At 39.1% G+C, this 22,867-nt stretch overlaps 1 protein-coding gene across 4 annotated transcripts in view; it reads right to left on the bottom strand.

Moving 5' to 3' along the window:
- The window catches only part of TMLHE (trimethyllysine hydroxylase, epsilon), a 153,783-nt gene that overhangs the window by 40,511 nt on the left and 90,405 nt on the right, over positions 1 to 22,867 (bottom strand). For 2 of the 4 annotated variants that reach the window (XM_049873166.1, XM_049873165.1), the window contains exons 3-6: positions 21,049 to 21,225; positions 9,700 to 9,979; positions 3,028 to 3,147; positions 233 to 469 (exon numbers count right to left, since the gene is read on the bottom strand). In XM_049873166.1, coding sequence (XP_049729123.1) covers positions 233 to 469; positions 3,028 to 3,147; positions 9,700 to 9,979; positions 21,049 to 21,225 — 814 coding nt within the window. The remainder of the gene's footprint in view (positions 1 to 232; positions 470 to 3,027; positions 3,148 to 9,699; positions 9,980 to 21,048; positions 21,226 to 22,867) is intronic. The other 2 variants (XM_049873167.1, XM_049873168.1) reach the window with 2 other exon arrangements.

The raw sequence follows: 22,867 nt of genomic DNA, 5'->3' as shown, positions 1-22,867 counted from the left end.
TTGTTAGGTGCCACTGGCTCAGTTCTGACTCACAACAGCCCTATGTACAACAGAACGAAACACTGCCTGGTCCATAGGAATGATAATAAGAATAGAAATTGTGCTCTAAGAAAAAGCTATGGAATACCAAGATTAAATGTTGCAGATATAAGGATTTTAGCGATTTTCATTAGATTAACAGGCTGAGATTTGGTAAATACATTACACTGGGGGATATTTCTTTGGTACTCACCTGATCAAATACAGCTCTTTATTCCATGGGTAGATATTTAAGACTGGCCCAACCCCAATCATGTGGTTGTGACACTTTCCAACATTTTCAATATATTCATGCTTCAACGGCACTTTGCTGAGGAGTTCAAATTCCTCAGGAGACTTTTGAAGTACCTGCTCTGCTGCATAGAATCCATCTACTAGTAGTGTCCTGCCACCTGTTCCTTCATGCTTAAGACAGTGAAACACTTGAATGCTAAAGAGGAAAAAGAGTAAATTTCTTCTGTTCAATGGAGAAAGAGAACATTTCAAAATTCTAGAAAATTATATATGAAATTGCTACTGAATTTACTTGTGTCATTTTCTTTTCATGAAGAAATAAATCTCACTTCTTAATTGTTTTCCACTAATAGCCAGTTGTAGTTTTTCTGTGGTTTGAAATATTAATGCCAATAGAGGTTTCTGCCAAACACATTCAATATGCATTGAAACTTACATATGCCAGGCTCTAGAAATATAGGCATGAATAAGATACAATTTCTGTTTTAAAGGAGTCTACAGTTTAATAGGAAGAAATGGAGAAATAAGTACCAATAAAAAAGATAGGTACTATAATAAATTTGTATACAAGATATCACCACCACCAGGTGCCGTGGGGTCAATCACGACTCACGGCAGCCCCATGTATGTCAGAGTACAACTGTGTTCCATAGGGTTTTCCGTGGCTGATTTTTTGGAAGTAGATGGCCAGGTCTTTCTTTCAAGGTGCCTCTGGGTAGATTCAAACCTCCAACTTTTCAGTTAGCAGCCCAACGTGTTAATTGTTTGCACCACCCAGGGACACCCGTATAAGATACACTGGGGCCAAAAAGAAAGGAATGATCTATTCTAATGAGGTGTTGTATAAAGAAATGTTTTGATTAAATTGATTAAATGTAAAGGATCAGGGACACGCAGAAATCTAGGATGAGTCCAGGTTTTTCACTTGGGCCACTTTATGGACGATAATGCAATTTTCTAAGGCAGAGAATACAGGCAGAAGAGCAACTGGATGGTAATGAGGTTGAGGAGGAAGTTCAGTTTAAGAGCATGCTGAACTAGTTGAGTCATATGTCCGAATACGTTAACAAAAAAAGGAAGGTGACCATTAATGGACTGGAAAACTAAAGCAGAACTTTCAAATTAACAAGGGGAAATAAAATTAACAGTAATTGAAACAAATAAGCAAAAATAAGAAAAAAGGAAAAGAGTAAACAACAAAGGAAATTAAATTACAAACATAAAGAAAACTGGAAGGAATACAATCAAGAAAAACCTTACATAAATACAATTAAAATGATAAAGGTCAGTTGTGGCCACGTTGAACTTTCTGTGAAACTTCCAAATCAAGATTATTTCATAGCCAGCTAAAGATGTTTAACTCAGAAGACAGGTCAAACTAAGGATATAGACTTTGTAGTTGTCTGTAGGAGATAGCTAAAGCCAAAAGCATGGAAGAAGTCATTTGGAGAGATCACTTCAAGTTAAGAAAAGGACAAAGAGAAAACTCTGAGGAACAACAAGATTTAGCACATGCACAGAGGAAAATAGGCCAGCAAAGGAGGTGAAGAAAAATGGCCAGAGGTATAGGAGGAAAAATACTAATAATTGGTTCTATTAATATTTCTACTTTACAGATAAGGAAACTGAGGCAGAGAGAGGTTAACTAACTTGTTCAAGATCACATAGCTAATAAATGTTCAAAAAAAAATGTTCAAACTGGGATGCAAATTCAGATGTGGTTGATGCCATAGCCTGAACTCTTAACCATCGTTGATATATTGCTAATCTACTCGGTCCTTGCCATTGTTTAGAAAGGGTTAAAATAAAGGCACGGATAGTTGCTTGTGGTCTTTGGAGAGGAAGACTGAGTCAGTATTTTAACTTCAACCCCTGTCCAGCTCCTTCTCATCTCATTTCCTCTTTCTTCCTTCTGTATCCCCTAGAATGAGAATGTAGGGTTGTTGGTGTCTCCATATTTCTATAAAATTGAGCAGGATCTCTAGAAGTTGCTTTATTCTTTCTCCCTTGAACCAAATATTCAATTCCAAACTCATAAAGGAAATCAATGCAACCACAATCAACTGCATATTATCACCCTCTCATGCTGTCTTTATAAATCCATATGTGCACTCACTTTACTAATCTCTGCACCTCGGGCTCATCATCTATATTCAGAGGCAGTACCAACAACAACAACATAACAACCATAAAGGTGCCTGTAGAAAGTGGCAAATGGTAGTAAGATTAAGTACGGCGTATAACATTTTGGCTCAATAGCCTCTGATTCCATGTGAAAAGGGATATTTTTCAATCATTCCTTCTCTCCAATTTCTTGTAAATCTGATTCAAATTCCTCTTAATACCATACCTAAAGCAGCTTTATTTGCAAGACTGAACTCTTTGCAGTATGATAATAACAGAATGCAAGAAAACTGTACAAATTCCAAAACTAATAGTTAACCAATACTTTTTTGGTAAGTTATTTATACTGTAATTACTTTGAGAAAAAATGTAAATTCAATAAAATTAAGATTCCATTTATCTACTAAGGTGGATTTTCAATCATTTTTTAAATGTTTATGCCCATGAGTCTAAAGAAGACTGAGCCAGGATATCTCAAAATGATGTTTCTAGGAGAACAGAAAGAAATAGTCATACAAATAAGCAGCAGCCAGATATGATCTTGGTTCAGATAGAAGAGGAAGTGATTAAGAAACTATTTGAGACCATCACATGTAAAGATCCCATTCTGTAAAAGTCTAATCCACGTACCCACATGGCTCTTGAAAATAGGTAGTGTCAGTGTGCCGATCCAGAGCTAACTTAGTGTATGCAGTGTCACCCCTGGAGAAGTCTGAAGTGAAATACCACATCCTCCCATAGATGGTTTCTCTGTAAAATGAAGTAAAGGAAGACCTATTAGCTATTTGAATTTTAATTCTTGTCTTTCAAAACTCTTCCCAATGCTTTTTTTTTTTTATCCCATTCTGTTTACGGAGAACCTCAGTCACCTTTTGAATATGGAGGAATAAAGAAAAGTACAGTTTATGCTAGCAAGTATTTATAAGGCTTGCTGTATGATTCTTGTTCCATCTCTCCATGAGGTATACATCATAGATTTTGATTTTATAGTTATTTTCTTGGTAGGCTCAGATGTCATTTCAATTCTTTAGCTTTCAGAGTTCATCTGGTTCTCTGAACCCTTCGAGTCCAAAGAGATGTTATTCTTTTTTAACCATAATCTCCAAACCCCCTCAATTTATTGCTACCAGCACAGCTTCCATTACCTGAAAATTCTCAAACCGTATTTCAAACTGAATAGTTCACGAATGCTGTTGATTATGCTCTACTGGAGTGTCCCCACATGTCTGTCAGTTTGTCGTACTGGGGGCTTGCGTGTTGCCGTGATGCTGGAAGCTATGCCACTGGTATTCAGATACCAGCAGGGTCACCCATGAAGGACAGGTTTCAGCTGAGCTTCCAGACTAATACAGACTAGGAAGAAGGACCTGGCAATCTACTTCTGAAAAGTGTTAGCCAGTGAAAACCTTATGAATAGCAGTAGAACATTGTCTGATACAGTGCTGGAAGATAAGCCCCCCAGGTTGGAAGGCACTCAAAAAATGACTGGGGAAGAGCTGGCTCCTCAAAGTAGAGTCGACCTTAACGACATGGATGGAGTAAAGCTTTCGGGACCTTCATTTGCTGATGTGGCACAACTCAAAATGAGAAGAAACAGCTGCAAACATCCATTAATAATCAGAACCTGGAATGTACAAAGTATGAATCTAGGAAAATTGGAAATCGTTGAAAATGAAATGGAATGCATAACCATCGATATCCTAGGCATTAGTGAGCTGAAATGGACTGGTATTGGCCATTTTGAATCGGACACCCATATAGCCTACTATTCTGGGAATGACAACTTGGAGAGGAATGCTGTTGCATTCATTGTCAAAAAGAACATTTTAAGATCTATCCTGAACAACAATGTTGCCAGTGATAGGATTATATCCATAAGCCTATAAGGAAGACCAGTTAATACGACTATTACTCAAATTTACACACCAACCACTAGGGCCAAAGATGAAGAAAAAGAAGATTTTTACCAACTTCTACAGTCTGAAATTGATCAGGATGCATTTTACCAAAATACCATCCATGGACTTACAGAATGCCTTATCTACAATCATAAATAATCACACACAGCATTGCCTTGGATCAAGAGACTCACTTCACAGCAAATGAAGTGTGACGATGGGCCCAGGCTCATGGAATTCACTGGTCTTATCATGTTCCCTATCATCCTGAAGCACCTGGCTTGATAGAAGAATGGAATGGCCTTCTAAAGACAAAATTATGGTACCAGCCAGGTGGCAATACATTGCAGGGTTGGGGCAATGTTCTCCAGGAGGCTCTATATGCTCTAAATCAGCATCCAATATGTGGTGCTGTTTCTCCTATTGCCAGGTATCTTAGTCATCTAGTGTTGCTATAACAGAAATACCACAAATGGATGGCTTTAAAATAGAGAAATTTATTTTTTCACAGTCTAGGAGGCCACAAGTCCAAATTCAGGGTGTCAGCTCCAGGGGAAGGCTTTCTTTCTCTGTCCGCCTTCTCGTCAATTCTCCCCTGGACTAGGAGCTTCTCTGCGCAGGGACCACAGGTACAAAGAACATGCTCTGCTCCTGGCACAGCTTTCTCGGTGGTATGAGGTCCCCCTGTCTCTCTGCTTGCTTCTCTGTTTTATATCTCAAGAGATTGCCTCAAGACACAATCCAATCTTGTAGATTGAGTCCTGCCTCATTAACACAACTGTCGCCCATCGTCCCTCATTAACATCATGGAGGCAGGATTTACGACCTATAGGAAAATCACACAATACCGGGAATCATGGCCCAGGGGAATTGATACACACATTTTTGGGGGGACATAATTCAATCCGTGACACCAGGATTCATGGGTCCAGGAATCAAGGGGTGGAAATGCGAGTTGCACCACTCACTATTACCCTTAGTGGCCCACTCGCAAAATTTGCTTCCTGTCCCCACTACCTTATGCTCTGCATGTATAGAGGTCTTAGTTCCAAAGGGAGGAATACTCTCACCCGAAGACACATCACTGATCCCATTGAACTGGAAGTTAAGAATGCCACCTGGCCACTTTGGGCTCCTTATGCCTCTGGATCAACAGGCAAAGAAGGGAGTTACCATATTGGCTGGTGTGAAGAAATCAGATTGATATTACATAATGGAGGTAAAGAAGAGTATATCTGGAGTGCAGGAAATCTCTTAGGGTGTCTCTTAATACTACCATTTCCTGTGATTAAAGTCAATGGCAAACTACAGCAACCCAATTTCTACATAACTACTAATGGCTCAGACCTTTCAGGAATGAAGGTTTGGGTCACTGCACCATACAAAGAACCATGACCAGTTGAAGTGCTTGCTGAGGGCAAAGGGAATACGGAATGGGGGTGGAAGAAGGTAGTTCTAAGTACCAGTTATGGCCATGTGACCAGATGCAGAAAAGAGGACTGTAATTGTAATGAGTATTTCTTCATTGTATGTGTGTATCAAATATTTTTGTTTTCTGCACCTACAAAATATAAGATGTAAGCAGGGCTAGTGTGTTTTTGGCTGTATATGTGTTAGTTGTATCATGTTAGATGGAAGTATGACTTCGTAACTGTCTTTATTCAGAGATTATGTATGGTTTAAGGAGATGTGTACAGGTGCCAAGTTGACAAGGGGTGGACTGTGATGGTTAAGGTTGTGTGTTAACTTCGCTGGGCCATGATTCTCAGTGGTTTGGCAGTTATGATGTAGTTTGGCAGCTATGTAATGATGTAATCTCCTCCATGATGAGATCTGCTATAATGTGATCACCTCCATGATGGGATCTGCTATAGTGTGATCACCTCTATGATGGGATCTGCTGTGAGTAGCCAATCAGCTAAAAGGGAGTTTTCTTGGGGGTGTGACCTGCATCCAATATAGGTGGACTTTCTGACAAGGCTCACTGGCTTTTGCTCTTTCTGGATCCTGCAGCTGGCTCCTGTTCATCTGACCTCTGGCTCTTGGGACTGGAGCTAGCAGCTTACCTGCTGATCTTGGGGTACATCAGCCTCCGAGGTCTGGATCTTGGGTTCTCCAGGCCCTGCAGCTACATGAATTGGGAGAAGTGTCCAGCCTGACCCATGGATTTGGGACTTTCCAGCCTCTAAAACTGCTTGACTCATACCCTTGATCTCTCTCTCTTTCTCTCTCTGTGTGTATGTATGTGTATGTATATGTGTGTGTGTATACACACATACACACACACACATATATATATCTCATTGTTGTTAGGTGCCGTTGAGTCGGTTCCAACTTGTAGCAATCCTATGTACAACAAAATAAAACACTGCCCAGTCCTTAGCCATTCTTATGATTGTTGGTATGCTTGAGCCCACTGTTGCAGCCACTGTGTCAATCCATCTCATTGAGGGCCTTTTTTTTATCGACCTTCTACTTCACCAAGCATGACTTCCTTCTCCAAGGACTGATCCCTCCTGGTAACATGTCCAAAGTATCTAAGACAGAGTCTGGCCACCCTTGCTTCTAAGGGGCATTCTGGTTGTACTTCTTCCAAGACAGATCTGTTTGTTCTTCTGGCAGTTCATGGTATATTCAATATTCTTTGCCAATGCCATAATTCAAAGGAATCAATTTTCTTTGGTCTTCCTTAGTCATTATCCAGCTTTTGCATGCATATGAGGTGATTGAAAACGCCATGGCTTGGGTCAGGCGCACCTTAATCTTTAAGGTGACATCTTTGCTTTTCAACACTTTAAAGAGGTCCTTTGCAGCAGATTTGCCCAATGCAATGCATCTTTTGATTTCTTGACTGCTGCTTCCAGGGGGGTTGATTGTGGATCCAAGTAAAAAGAAATCCTTGACAACTTCAATCTTTTCTCCATTTATCTTCATGTTGCTTACTGGTCCAGCTGTGAGGATTTTTGTTTTCTTTATGTTGAGGTGTAATCCATACTGAAGGCTTTGTTGTCTTTGTTCTTTATCAGTAAGAGCTTCAAGTCCTCTTCACTTTCAGCAAACAAGGTTGTGTCATCTGCAGTTTATATATATGTGTGTGTGTATAATTACCATCTATCTATCTATCTATCTATCTATCTATCTATCTATCTATCTATCTATCTATCTATCTATCTATCTATCTATCTATCTATCTATCTATCTATCTATCTATCTATCATCTATCTATCTATCTATCTATCTATCATCTATCTATCATCTATCTATCTATCTATCTATCTATCATCTATCTATCATCTATCTATCATCTGTCTATCATCTACCTATCTATACTCTATCATCCATCCATCCATCCATCCATCCATCCATCCATCCATCCATCCATCCATCCATCCATCCATCCATCCATCCATCCATCCATCCATCCATCCATCCATCCATCCATCCATCCATCCATCCATCCATCCATCCATCCATCCATCCATCCATCCATCCATCCATCCATCCATCCATCCATCCATCCATCCATCCATCCATCCAGACCCTTCACTGGTTTTGCTTCTCTAAAGAACCCAGCCTAAGACAGACAGCTACCTGGCCAACCGACTGAAGCAGATCCATATTTGTGCCCATTCCAAAGAAGGGGGACTCAACAGAATGCAGATATTATCAAACAACAATATCATTAACATCACATGCAAGTAAAATTTTGCTGAAGATAATTAAAAAATGGCTTCAGCAGCACATTGACAGAGAACTGCTAGAAATTGAAGTCATATTCAGGAGAGGACATAGAATGAGGGATACCATTGCTGATGCCAGATGGATCTTGAACTAAAGCAGAAAGAATATCAGAAAGATGTTGACATGGATTTTATTGACTATGCAAAGGCATTTGACTCTGTAGATCATAAAACATTATGGGTAACATTGCGAAAAATGGTAATTCCTGAAGACTTAATGGTGCTCATGTAAAAACTGTACATAAACCAAGAGGCAGTTGCTTGAACAGAACAAGGAGATACCGCATGGTTTAAACTCAGGAAAGATGTGTGTCAGAGTTGTATCCTTTCACCATACTTATTCAGTACGTATGTTGAGCAAATAATCTGAGAAGTTAGACTATATGAAGAAGAACAGGACATCAGGACTGGAGGAAGACTAAAGAACAACCTGTGATATGCAGATGACACAACCTTGCTTGCTGAAAGGGAAGAGGACTTCAAGTACTTACTGATGAAGATCAAAGACCACAGCCTTCAGTATGGATTACACCTCAACATAAAGAAAACAAAAGTTCTCACAACTGGACTGAGCAACATCATCATAAATGGAGAATAGATTCAGGTTGTCAAGGATTTCATTTTACTTGGATCCACAATCAATGCCCATGGAAGCAACAGTCAAGAAATCAAAAGATGCACTGTATTGGGCAAATCTGCTGCAAGAGACCTCTTTAAAGTGTTAAAAAGCAAGAAGTAAAATGTGCACCTGACCCAGGCCATGGTATTTTCAATTGCCTCATATGTATGCGAAAGCTGGACAATGAATAAGACTGAAAAATTGATGCATTTGAATTATGGCATTGATGAAGAATATTGAATATTCTATGGACCACCAGAAGAATGAACAAATCATCTTGGAAGAAGTAAAGCCAGAATGCTCCTTAGAAGCAAGGATGGCAAGACTTCATCTCACATACTTTGAACATGTTATCAGGAGGGACCGGTTGCTGGAGAAGAGTATCATGCTTGGTAAAGTAGAGGGTCAGTGAAAAAGAGGAAGCCCATCAATTAGATGGATTGACACAGTGGCTGCAACAATGGGCTCAAACATAGCAACGATTATGAGGATGGCACAGGACTGGGCAGTGTTTTGTTCTGTTGTACATACGGTTGCTGTGAGTTGGAGCCGACTCGGTGGCACCTAATGACAACAATTGTACAGATGGGCAAATAGAAGCCAATGGAAGATTACAGGCAGAGGTGTGTGTGTGTGTGTGTGTGTGTGTGTGTGTGTGTGTGTGTGTGTGTGTGTGCATGTGTGTGTGTGGGCGGGGGGAACAGAGTTGCCTATAGCCATACTACTTCTTGGAGGCAAACACAGATTACTACCCAGTTCTCCCAATTCACAGTCAGGGCTCTTTCTAGTGTATTATGATACCTCTCACTTTGAGAACCACCAGGCTAGAAAAATACACCAATAACTCTAATGTCTTCACTATATTTAATATACAAGTGTCTAGATCCTGACCCCAATAAATAAAGCACTGTAAGTGGGAGTACCTTTATCCAGACCCAGAATATTCTGAATTAAGAACGAGGGTGACCATACTTGTTACATTTCTTTATTGGTGCTTATGCTCTGGAAACTAATTACTGTGGATTTTAGGAAACTAATAAGTTACCTGATCAAGCTGATCCTTTCTGCCAACTTCTCTGTGTGCTCTTGAGTAGGAGGGACATTTTCTACAAACGCAATTCCATAGAGCAAAAAGTTTTGCAGAAATTTCTTCAGTCCCTCATTGGTTTCTAAAAAGCTCTGGAAATCTACCGGTGTAACTTGGGCTTGCCGGTAGATTTCAGCATTCCATAAGATTCTAGGCTGGATGATCTTTTGTTTCTGTCCTTCATAGCTGTTTTTCACCAGCCATTCCAAATCATATCTAGTCACATGACCATCTGGCCCTTTTAAAGGAAAAAATAAAAAGCATTAAAAATAATATTTATAAATATTGCCCATAAATTATTGGTTAAAAATGCTGTTCTTATTAAACAGTTGTGAAACAAAATTACAATGAGTACCTAGAGTGTTCCTGACACATAAATATTTGTGGGTTGTATGGAATGAGTAAATGAATGAAAAAATAAATCTTCCCAGCAGATAAATAACTTTATGGAATTAGGAAGCATTCACCAGGTTATCAAAGAATGATAATGAAATAGCAGCAGTAGCTTCCCAGCCTTCTCCCCTCTCTCTCCCCTTGCTCTCATCCTCACCTCCCATCTATATAGACTCATGATGTTTGAGTTAGACGAAACTAATTTTTATTTTACGGATGGAGGAAAAAAGTCAGTGACTCACTCAAGATCAGACAGCTATTAAGTACCACAATTGGAACTAGAACTCTAGTCTCCTGCTGCCTTTCTCTTCTAAATGATTTAAGGCATTTCTGTACAATGATATATCATCAATACAGTATGATAAAGTGACTTTGTAAGTGAATTTGCCCACTGTGCAAAAAAATTAAAAAATTGACCCCCAAAATTCTTTAGCAATTTTTCAGAATAAGCAAAGGATGAAGCAGGAGGAGTAAAGAGCTATGCTAGTATTCATTATCTCTCACCCCTGGATAATAACTAAAAGTGTAACACTCATTGTAAAGAATTGGGAAAGCATTAGGAAAGTATGACGAAATAAAAAAAATCACTATTGACAGCTTGGCATCATCCCTTCTACCTTTTTTTCTATGCATTCTTTTACTTTAATATATAATATGTAATCTAAAATATGTAATATATAACATGCAGAATTGTGTACCTTGTCTTTGTCACTGAACATTTTAACAATTGAAAAATCTTCATAAGAATTAATTCTTAAAGATTTACCTAACTGATCTGCTATTCTGGGGTATGTAGGCTTATTTTTGAAAATTTTCCCTATTATGTAATAGTGATCATCCTTGTCCATACTTCTGATCATTTTCTTAAAACATAAACATAGAATTGTTGAATCCAAATATATAATCTTTTAAATGCTTCCTGAAATAGTATATCAGGTTTCATTTCCTCCAACAGTATATATGTGTGTTCATCAAAATTGAGTATTCTTATTTTTTAAATATAGTTTTTTCTAATTTGGTAAGTAAAACTGCCATCTTACTGTATTATGTATTTGATTACTAATAAGGATGAGTATTTTTTATGCTTGTTAACCATTTATATTTATTTAATGCAGGGGTTGGCAAACTATGGCCCATAGGCCAAATCTAGCCCAACACCTGTTTTTGTAATACCTATTTTGGAACATATCCATGCTCATTCAATTGTATATTGTCTATGGCTGCTTGCACCCTGCGACTGTAGAGGTGAGTACTTGAATAGTTGGGACAGAGACCATATGGCCGCAAAGCATAAACTATTTACTATCTGCCCCTTTATAGAAAATGTTTGCTGACTCTTGCTTTGATGAATTGTATACTTCTCCCTCATACTTTTCTATTGGAATACTGGTGCTTTTTTATAAAAGAGCATTTACTCTTATAAAATTTGCAACTATTTTCCTCAGTTGGCTTTTTTCTTTTTAACCTTTCTGTGGCATTATTTTATTGTAGAGAAATTCAGTCAAATGGTTTGATTGCAAACAATTCTTCCTCCAACACTTTTTAAAAATATTTTACTTTGCAGTAATTTTAGATTCACAGGAGGTTACAAAGAAATGTATAGGGAAGTTGTCTGCACTCTCCATCCAGCCTCTTCCAATGTTAACATCTTATACAACTATAATACAATTGCAAAATCAAGAAACTTACATTGGCACAGTCCATAGAGCTTATTCAGATTTCTCTAGTTATACTTGCACTCATTTCTGTGTGTGTGTGTGTAGATCTATGTAATTTTATTACACATGTAACTTAAGAACCACCACAATCAAGATACTCAACTGTATCATCACCACAAGACTTCCTCATGTTATCCTTTTATAGTCACATCTATCCCTCCTCCATCCCTAACTCCTGGCAACTACTATTCAGTTTTCCATTTCTAGAATTATTTTATTTCATACATGTAACATAAACGGAATCATGCAGATTGGCTTTTTTCCCACTCAGCATAATTTCCTTTAGGTTCTTCCAAGTTGTTATGTGTGTTCATAAGCCAAACCTGTTGCTGTTGAGTAGATTCTGACTTATGGTGATCTCATGTGTTACAGAAAAGAACTGCTCCATAGTGTTTTCTTGGCTGTCATCTTTATGGAAGCAGATCACCAGGCCTTCTTCCGTGGTGCTGCTGGGAGGGGTTCAAACCACCAACCTTCAGGTTAGCAGCCAATCACAAACTGTTTGCACCACCCAGGAACCTTGTGTGTGTCAATAGTTCAATTTTTTTATTTACCCAGTGAAGGACATTTGGCTAATTTCTGGTGTTTGTCTATTACAAATAAAGCTGCTATGGAATTCATTTACAGGTTTTTGTAGGAACATAAGTTTTCATTTCTTTGGGATAAATGCCAGGCAGTCGACGGCACTGGGTACTGGGTGGTATAACTGCCAAGTCATATGGTAGTTGCATGTTTAGTTTTTAAAGAAATTGTCATATTGTTTTCTAGAGTGGCTCTACCATTTTACATTCCCACCAGCAATGTATGAGTGATAAAGTTTCTCCACATTTTCTCTAGCATTTGGTGTTGTCACTATTTTATTTTAGCCCTTCTAATAGCTGTGTAGTAAAATCTCATTGTGATATCATCTTGTATTTCTCTAATGATGGTGAACATCTTTGCACGTGCTTATTTGCCATCTGCATATCCTATCTGGTGAAATGTCTGTGCATGCTCTTTTCAAGAAGTTTTATAATTTTATATTTCACATTTAAGTCCATGACTTAATTTTTGTAAAAGGTATGAAGTTTAGGTCAAGGTTTATTTTTTGCCGAATCATGTTCGATCGTTCTAGCTACCCCTCCTCCATGGAACTGCTTTTGCTCTTTTGTCAAAAATTGAGAATATGTAGGTCTACTTCTGCGTTCTCTATTATGTTTCATTGATCTGTATGTATCTATGTGTATATCTGCCAGTACCACACTATTTTGGTTCCTGTAACCGTAACAATGGAAAATTATTCCTACCACTTTCATCTTTCTTTTTCAAAATAGTTTTGGCTATTACAGGGTATGTGATTGTCCAATAAATTTTAGAATAAGCTTATCTATATCTCTGATTAATCTGGGAGAACTGACATCTTTACTATGTTGAATCTTCTAATGCATGAACATAGTATGTGTCTTCATTCATGTAGGTCTTCGATTTCTCTCATCAGCACTTTGTAATTTTTATCATACAGATGCTGTATGATATTTCGTTAGCTCTATACGTGCCTATGTATTTTTGGAGCCCTGGTGGCTACGAGTCGGAATCAACTCTACGGCAATGGTTTTTTTTTTTTAAACACCTACATATTTAGTTTTCTTTGGAGCAATTGTAAATGGTATTGTGTTTTTAATTTCAGTTTTTGCTTGTTCATTGTAAGTATTTAGAAATGCAAATGATTTTTGTGTGCTTATCTTGTATCCTGTGACCTTACTGTACTCATGTATTAGTTTTAGGCATTATTTTCTAGATTCTTTGGGATATTCTATGTAGCAATCATATATTTGCAAATAGAGATAGTTTCAATTTTTTCCTTTCCAATCTGTATGCCTTTTATTTCTTTCTTTTGCCTTACTGTAATGCTACAACTTCCAGTACTATGTAAGTATGGTGAGAGTGGACAGCCTTGCCTTATTCCCAATCTTAGAGGGAAAGCAGTCTTTCACCATTAAGTAGGACGTTAACTGTTTAAGTGTTTTATAGATGCTCTTTATGATGCTGAGGAACTTCCCCTCTATTACTAGTGTACTAGGAGCCTGGGTGGCACAAGCAGTTTGCAATTGGTGGCTAACCTAAACGTTGGTGGCTTGAACCCACCCAGCAGCTCCATGGAAGAAAGGCCTGGTGAACTGCTTCCATAAAGATTACAGCCAAGAAAACCCTATGAAGCAGTTCTACTCTGTCACATGGGGTTTCTTTGAGTCAGAATCCACTGGATGGCGGCTAACAACAAAAACAGCTGTAGTGTCCAATCTACTGTTAAGCCTACCCATGGGATTTTTCATTTCAGGTATTATATTTTTAAGCTGTAAACATTTCATTTGTTTATTTTTATATCGTGCATTTCTATTCTCATTATACTCATTATTGTTGTTGCTGTTGTTGTTAGGTGCCATTGAATCAGTTCCGACTCATAGTGACCCTATGCACAACAGAACGAAACACTGCCTGGTCCTGCGCCACCCTTACAATCGTTGTTATGCTTGAGCTCATTGTTGCAGCCACTGTGTCAATCCACCTCATTGAGGGTCTTCCTCTTCTCCGCTGACCCTGTACTCTGCCAAGCATGATGTCCTTCCCCAGGGAATCATCCGTCCTGACAACATGTCCAAAGTATGTAAGATGCAGTCTCGCCATTCTTGCCTCTAAGGAGCATTCTGGTTTTACTTCTTGCAAGACAGATTTGTTCATTCTTTTGGCAGTCCGTGGTATATTCAATATTCTTTGCCAACACCACAATTCAAAGGCGTCAACTCTTCTTCGGCCTTCCTTATTCATTGTCCAGCTTTCACATGCATATGATGTGATTGAAAACACCATGACTTGGGTCAGGCGCACCTCAGTCTTCAGGGTGACATCTTTGCTCTTCAGCACTTTAAAGAGGTCCTTTGCAGCAGATTTACCCAATGCGATGTGTCTTTTGATTTATTGACTGCTGCTTCCATGGCTGTTGCTTGTGGATCCAAGTAAAATGAAATCCTTGAAAACCTCAATCTTTTCTCCATTTATCATGATGTTGCTTATTGGTCCAGTTGTGAGGATTTTTGTTTTCTTTATGCTGAGGTGCAATCCATATTGAAGTCTACAGTCTTTGATCTTCATCAGTAAGTGCTTCAAGTCCTCTTCATTTTCAGCAAGCAAGGTTGTGTCATCTTCATAACGCAGGTTGCTAATGAGTCTTCCTCCAATCCTGATGCCCTGTTCTTTGTTATATACTCCAGCTTCTCAGACCATTTGCTCAGCATACAGATTAAATAGGTATGGTGAAAGAATACAACCCTGACGCACACCTTTCCTGACTTTAAAGCAATCAGTATCCCCTTGTTCTGTCCGAACAACTGCCTCTTGATCTATGAAAAGGTTCCTCACGAGCACAATTAAGTGTTCTGGAATTCCCATTCTTTGCAGTCTTATCCATAGTTTGTTATGATCCACACAGTCAAATGCCTTTGTGTAGTCAATAAAACACAGGTAAACATCCTTCTGGTATTCTCTGCTTTCAGCCAGGATCCATCTGGCATCAGCCATGATATCCCTGGTTCCACGTCCTCTTCTGAAACCGGCCTGAATTTCTGGCAGTTCCCTGTTGATGTACTGCTGCAGCTGTTTTTGAGTGATCTTCATCAAAGTTTTGCTTGCGTGTGATATTAATGATATCGTTCTATAATTTCCACATTCGGTTGGATCACCTTTCTTGGGAATAGGCATAAATATGGATCTCTTCCAGTCAGTTGGCCAGGAAGCTGTCTTCCATATTTCTTGGCATAGACAAGTGAGCACCTCCAGTGCTGCATCTGTTTGTTGAAACATCTCAATGGATATTCCATCAATTCCTGGAGCCTTGTTTTTCGCCAATGCCTTCAGAGCAGCTTGGACTTCTTCCTTCAGTACCATCAGTTCCTGATCATATGCCACTTCTTGAAATGGTTGAATACTCACTAATTCTTTTTGGTATAATGACTCTGTGTATTCCATCTTCTTTTGATGCTTCCTGCGTCGTTTAATATTTTCCCCATGGAATCCTTCACTATTGCAACTCGAGCCTCGAATTTTTTCTTCAGTTCTTTCAGCCTGAGAAACGCCGAGTGTGTTCTTCCCTTTTGGTTTTCCATCTCCAGCTCTTTGCACATGTCATTATAATCCTTTACTTTGTCTTCTCGAGAGGCCCTTTGAAATCTTCTGTTCAGTTCTTTTACTTCATCAATTCTTCCTTTTGCTTTAGCTGCTTGACGCTCAAGAGCAAATTTCAGAGTCCCCTCTGACATGCATCTTGGTCTTTTCTTTCTTTCCTGTCTTTTCAGTGATCTCTTGCTTTCTTCATGGATGATGTCCTTGATGTCATTCCTCAGCTCGTCTGGTCTTCGGTCACTAGTACTCGATGCATCGAATCTGTTCTTCAGATGGTCTCTAAATTTAGGTGAGATATACTCAAGGTCATATTTTTTTTATACTCAAGGTCATATTTTGGCTCTCATGGACTTGCTCTGATTTTCTTCAGTTTCAGCTTGAACTTGCATATGAGCAATTGATGGTCGGTTCCACAGTCGGCCCCTGGCCTTGTTCTGACTGATGATATGGAGCTTTTCCATAGTCTCCACAGATGTAGCAATTTGATTTCTGTGTGTTCCATCTGGCGAGGTCCATGTGTATAGTTGCCGTTTATGTTGGTAAAAGAAGGCATTTGCAATGAAGAAGTCGGTCTTGCAAAATTCTATCATTTGATCTCTGGCATTGTTTCTATCACCAAGGCCATATTTTCCAACTAATGATCCTTCTTCTTTGTTTCCAACTTTCGCATTCCAATCGCCAGTAACTATCAATGCATCTTGATTGCATGTTCGATCAATTTCAGACTTTTATTTAAATCTTTGGTCATGTTTATAAGAGGTGTTTTAAAGTTCTCATTTCCTTATTTCATCACATCTGTCATTTCTGGGTCTGTTTCTATGGACTGACTGATTTTTCTCCTCATTATGGGTAACATTTTCTTGATTCTGTGCATATCTAGTAGCTTTTTTTTTTTTTACTGTATGTTAGACATCATGTACTTAACATTATTGACTATGTGGATTTTGTTGTCTTCCTTTACACCGTGTTGTACTTGTTTTCTAGGTAGTTACTAGTAGATTGGCTTGACCCTTTTAGGCTTGTTTTTTAAGTTTTTGTAAAGCAAGTCTATAGTACACTGTTACCCTCTGGGGTCTCTACTAAATTCCCTGGGTGTTCAGTGAGGTCTCTCCACTCTGACTGGTTGGAACACCAATGCCTCTCAGCCTCTGTGAGCTATGGAAATTTTATTGCTTACAGCTCCCCAGAAGATCTGTGCCCAACCTCATGGAATTTCACCCTACACATGCACAGCATAGTATTCAGTCACAGACTCAAAGGGATGTCTGTGCAGATTTCTAAAACTGTTCTTCTGTGTAACTCCCTACTCCTGGTTACTCTTCTTTGCAAATTTCAGCCACCTCAGCCTTCCCAAACTCTGATCTTTGAATACTTAACTCTGTGAAACTGCCATGTTCTACTTGGATTCCCTTCCCTACACCTGGATTCTCAATATTTCTCTAAGCTAAAATCCAGGCAAATATGAGACTCACTTCATTTGTTTCCCTTCGCTAAGCACTTGTGCTGCCTGTGGTTCAATGTCTAAGACCAGTATTTTTTTTTCACACATTTTGTTTACTTTCATAGTTGATTATACCAGGAGGGCAACTGTGGTTTCTGTTATGCCACTGTGATTGGAAACAGAGTAATAATTATGCTGTCATAGAGTGTGTTTAAATAGTTGAGTCACATGCTATGCATCGCTTGGCCAGGCACATAGCAGGCAAAAAAAAATGCTAAATGAATTCTAGGAAAGGGGTCAGCAAATATTTTTTGTAAAGGGCCAAAAAAAAAAAATGCCCTGGAGGTGGAATGGTTAAATACTTGGCTACTAACCAAAAAGTTGGTGTTGAAAACCCACCCAGCATCTCTGCAGGAAAAAGACATGACGATCTGTTCCCATAAAGATTACAGTCGAGGGGGCGGAGCCAAGATGGCCGAATAGACAAATGCTTCCGGCGAGCCCTCTTTACAACAAAGACCCAAAAAAACAAGCGAAACAAGTATATTTGTGACAAGCTGGGAGCCCTGAGCTTCAAAGGCAAACTTAGAAAATGAACTGAGGGGCTGGGGGAGGAAGAGACCGTTGAGAAGCGGAGAGGAGTTACCAGACCGGAATCGCGGGGAGCCCTCGGGCACCGTTCCCGGAGCCGTGGCGGTGCCGGCGGGCTGGTACTAGCGTTTGGCCACAGTTTCCTCAGGGAGAAGCGGCCAGGCACACAGCCTACTCACACCTCCGGAACAGCACTCTCGGCAAAAGTTAAGTACTTGCATATATTTTAACGCACTCCCCCCACCTGCAAACCGGCTTCGGTGGCTGAATTCCCTGGGCCTGAGATAGGCCCTGTCGAGCACCTAGAGCCATCCTCCTGGCCTTGGGAAGGAAATAATTTGCATTTGGGGGAAAAGATAATTTGCTAGCTCCACTAACCAGGGGAGCTCAGGACAGAAGCAGCTCCTCTCCAGGCATAAACTGTCCGTGGACTTTGAGCACCTTTCCCTTCTGCATGGACCTGTGTGGGCCTATTTCGGGAGAATAGGCCTTTGTTGGCAGACTCCAACCATTTCAGCTGTGCGGTGGAGAGGTGGGTGTTTGATGTTTGACGTTGCTTTGACTAGTAAACAAGTTCCTCACCTACCCACATCAGGGACCTAAGGACTGGTAGCTCCACTCAAGTCACCCAGCCACCCGCGATAGGGGTACAAGGATAACTGGTACCTTCCAGTCCTTAGAATCAAAAACTTTGGGTGCCCATGGTCCATCTGCAGAACCCACCCACCTGCATGCTCTAGGGAACAGAGACACTTGGGGGTCGGTTCTCAGCCCCCTGCCTTGTTCAGAGCATGACCCCCTGCTGCATTCAGGTACCGGTATATACGCCAATCACCCCTGCCCCTCTAAGACTGTAGGGCAGAGCCTGTACCACACATGTGATGATCAGCTACCTGGAAACCTGAGCTGAATTCATACAAGAAAACTGAACGGACTCCTAGACTGATACACCTGATAACAGCTCTAGCCAGCTGGGGTCAGGACATCAGAGCTCACTCAAGCAACCCATAGGGATATACCAAAACAAAACAATGCAAGCAGCTACGACACAGTAAGCAAGCATAAACTAATACAATAACTTATAGATGGCTTGGAGACAATAGTCAGTATCAAGTTGCATAAAGAAACAGACCATGATCACCTCAACAGGCTCTCAAAACAAAGAATCCAGGGACCTTCTAGATGCAAGTGCATTCCTGGAATTACCAGATGCAGAATACAAAAGTTTAATATACAGAACCCTTCAAGACGTCAGGAAGGAAATGAGGCAATACGCAGAACAAGCCAAGGAACACATAGATAAAACAACTGAAGAAATTAGGAAGATTATTCAGGAACATAATGAAAAGTTTAATAAGCTGGAAAAATGCATAGACAGACAGCAATCAGAAATTCAGAAGATAAACAAAAAAATTACAGAATTAGACACTCAATAGAAAGTCAGAGGACCAGAATTGAGCAAGTGAAAGGAAGAATTTCTGAACTTGAGATAAAGCACTTGGCACTAATATATTTGAAGAAAAATCAGGTAAAAAGGAATTTTTTAAAAATGAAGAAACCGTAAGAATCATGTGGGACTCTATCAAGAGAAATAATCTACAAGTGATTGGAGTAGCAGAACAGGGAAGGATAACAGAAAATGCAGAGAGAATTGTTGAAGATTTGTTGGCAGAAAACTTCCCTGATATTGTGAAAGATGAGAAGATATCTATCCAAGGTGCTCATCGAACTCCACATAAGGTAGATGTTAAAAGAAAGTCACCAAGACATATTATAATCAAATTTGCCAAAACCAAAGATAAAGAGAGAACTGTAAGAGCAGCGAGGGATAAATGAAAAGTCACCTACAAAGGACAGCCAATAAGAATAAGCTCAGACTACTCGGCAGAAACCATGCAGGCCAGACGGCAATGGGATGACATATTTAAAAAACTGAAGGAAAACAATTGCCTGCCAAAAATCATATATCTGGCAAAACTGTCTCTTAAATATGAAGGTGAAATTAAAAATGTCACTCAATTCTTTGGACTCCCTCTGAATTATATGTTAAAAAAAATACACAGTGAACATTGTTTTACAATATTTGTAATTATCTATGAACTGAGTACTCCTTAAACTTTGTTAAAAACAAAAAATTGTAAACTATCTAATTTACAAAAGGAATTTTTACTCCATTATTACAGACATTCACTTTTTCATCATGAACGTCAAATTTCAAGTTGTTCCTTTGTTTGGAGGTCAGCAGGATTTTGTTTTTTTAATACTCAGGATTTAATGAGCCATAACAATACTCAGGATGGGAGAGAAGTATGCTTTTATTTTGTAAAACTGAAAATGGCATACTGTGTGAAAGGGAAGGGCATACAAGCATACTCTTAAACAGACCAATTTTTTTTTAAAGTGTACATTTGGAAAGTGAGCATACAGAAATTGATTCCTTTAAAAATATTTCTGCATGGTATCTTTGGGTCATCTATGTGTAAACCCAGGAGTACATGCAACCACTGGTTTCAACTTAGAACCAATTAAATAGCATATAAGCCCTCTACCCTCAACATAAAAGGACAGTGATACTAGTGACATTTATGGAGCATTACTTTCTGTTCCAGATTTCCTCTGCCTGATGCTCCTGAGTGGTAACACTGCCATAGGTCAAACCTACTAGGCTTAAACCATCGATTCCACCACAGTTTGGTTAATTTTTCTATTACTGATCCTGCCTTTTCTTGTCTTTCCCTCTTTCTCCACTAGGCCGTGCCACTGCAGTCACAGATCATCTCATGGTACAATTGTCCAAATGATGGCAGTTATGTCTGTAACTGTATCACAAATTTATTTAAAAGGAAAAATAAAAGGCATATATATATTCCAAAAATAAATGCTTCTAAAAGCAAAGAAAAAGGAAAGGTAACTTAAAGAATACCTTATTTTGGAAAAGGATGAACTATTTTTCACAAAATAATTGTTCTCTAGAAGAGTACCCCACAAGAAGACAATCTGTCCACTCACAAGTGAAAAATAGTGTGGTCTCATCCAGACGAACAGTCTTTGGTTTGATACATAAATCCACACTGGCAGTGTCCAGGCTGCGTTGGTGAGTCTTAGAGTTGTAGCAGGATGCTGAGCGGCAGTGATCTCGAAGCCAGACATAATCAAAACGCATAACAGTGTTAGCGTATTGCAGTTCTGTGGAAAAGATCATATTCATCAGAAATATTTAGGAAAGCTTAAAAAATACGTAGCCAGAAAACTTGCTTCAAAAGGTTTCTACTAATAAACAAGCAATCGCGATGAGGACAGACTAACCCTCCCAGATATTAAAACATGCTATAGCACATCTATGATTAAGCTAGTAGGGTGTTGATACAGGAACAGACAAATAAAACAATGGAAAAGTATTAAAAAGCCCAGAAATATACCCAAATCTGGTATATAATGAAGTATTAGCTAAAATCCCTAGGAGAAAAGATGAATTTTTAAATAAGCAGTGTGGGACAACTAGATGGCCACTTGGGAAGGGATAAAATTGGGTCCATACCTCATACTGTCACCAGGTCACCAAGACAAACTCAAAATAGATCAGAGTTCTAAATTTGGAAATGGAAACCATTTAAAATAGATCAGAGTTCTAAATTTGGAAATGGAAACCATTTGAAAAGGAAACATGTGGATTCCTTTATAACATGGGTCTTGCGTAGGCCCATCTAATCGTGACTCAAACGCCAAAAGCAATGAAAGATCAATAAATATCAAAAAATTTTTGATTCACAATAGCAAAAAGGTAGAAAAAACCCAAGTGCCCATCAGCAGATGAATGGATAAACAAAATGTGATACATACGTACTATGGAAGACTGTTGTTGTTAGGTGCCATTGAGTCAGTTCTGACTCATAGTGATTCTATGTACAACAGAATGAAATATTGCCCAGTCCTGCACCATTCTTATGATCGTTTTAATGCTGGAGACCATTGTTGCAGCCACTGTGTCAATTCATCTTGTTGAGGGTCTTCCTCTTTTTCACTGACCCTCTACCTTACCAAGCATGATATCCTTCTCCAGGAACTGATCCCATGGAATAATACTCAGTCTTAATGAAAAATCAAGTCCTGATATATGCTACAACATGGATTAACCTTGAAGACATTATGCTGAGTAAAATAAGTCAACTACAGAAAAGGCAAATATTGTATGTTCTCACTTACATGAAATGACAAGAATAGGTAAATATATAAAAACCAATGGTTACTAGTAGATAACACGGGCAGGAGGGGACAGTGAGAGGCGGAATCATTCTTTGGGAAGTACTGAATTTTTGTTTATAGTGATGGCAAAATTGGCATTGACTAAGGATAATGGTACACAACTTGACTATTGTAACTGATATCACTAAGATGTACACCAGAAAAAAAGGATGAAATGGCAAACGGAATACTATATATAATTTTATAACCAAAACAACATCTCCCCCCAAAAAAGGCTGCAGCTGTTGATATTACTTAAGTACAAATAAACACCTCATGGGATTAATTTTCTTGGTTCCAGGATTCAGAGTCATGGTTTCATGGATCTGTCTGTTCAATTGGCCTAATATTGTTTTTAGTTTTTACTCTACCTCTTAGTTCAGTGAGTAGTGCCTCGGTATTAAAAGCTTGCAAGCAGCCACTCAATATACAACAATTGTTCTCTAGCTCCCTAGAGCAACAGAGGAAGAGGGAGATTCAGGAATCAGAGAACGAAAGGGACTACAGGTCTAATTACCTCCATGAACTACTACCTCCTCTGCCACGAGACCGGAAGAAATGGATGGTGCCTAACTACCATTACTGA

The sequence above is a fragment of the Elephas maximus genome, chromosome X (assembly GCF_024166365.1).
Source record: "Elephas maximus indicus isolate mEleMax1 chromosome X, mEleMax1 primary haplotype, whole genome shotgun sequence".
Lineage (NCBI taxonomy): Eukaryota > Metazoa > Chordata > Mammalia > Proboscidea > Elephantidae > Elephas > Elephas maximus.
This window is presented reverse-complemented; position numbering and strand designations above follow the sequence as displayed.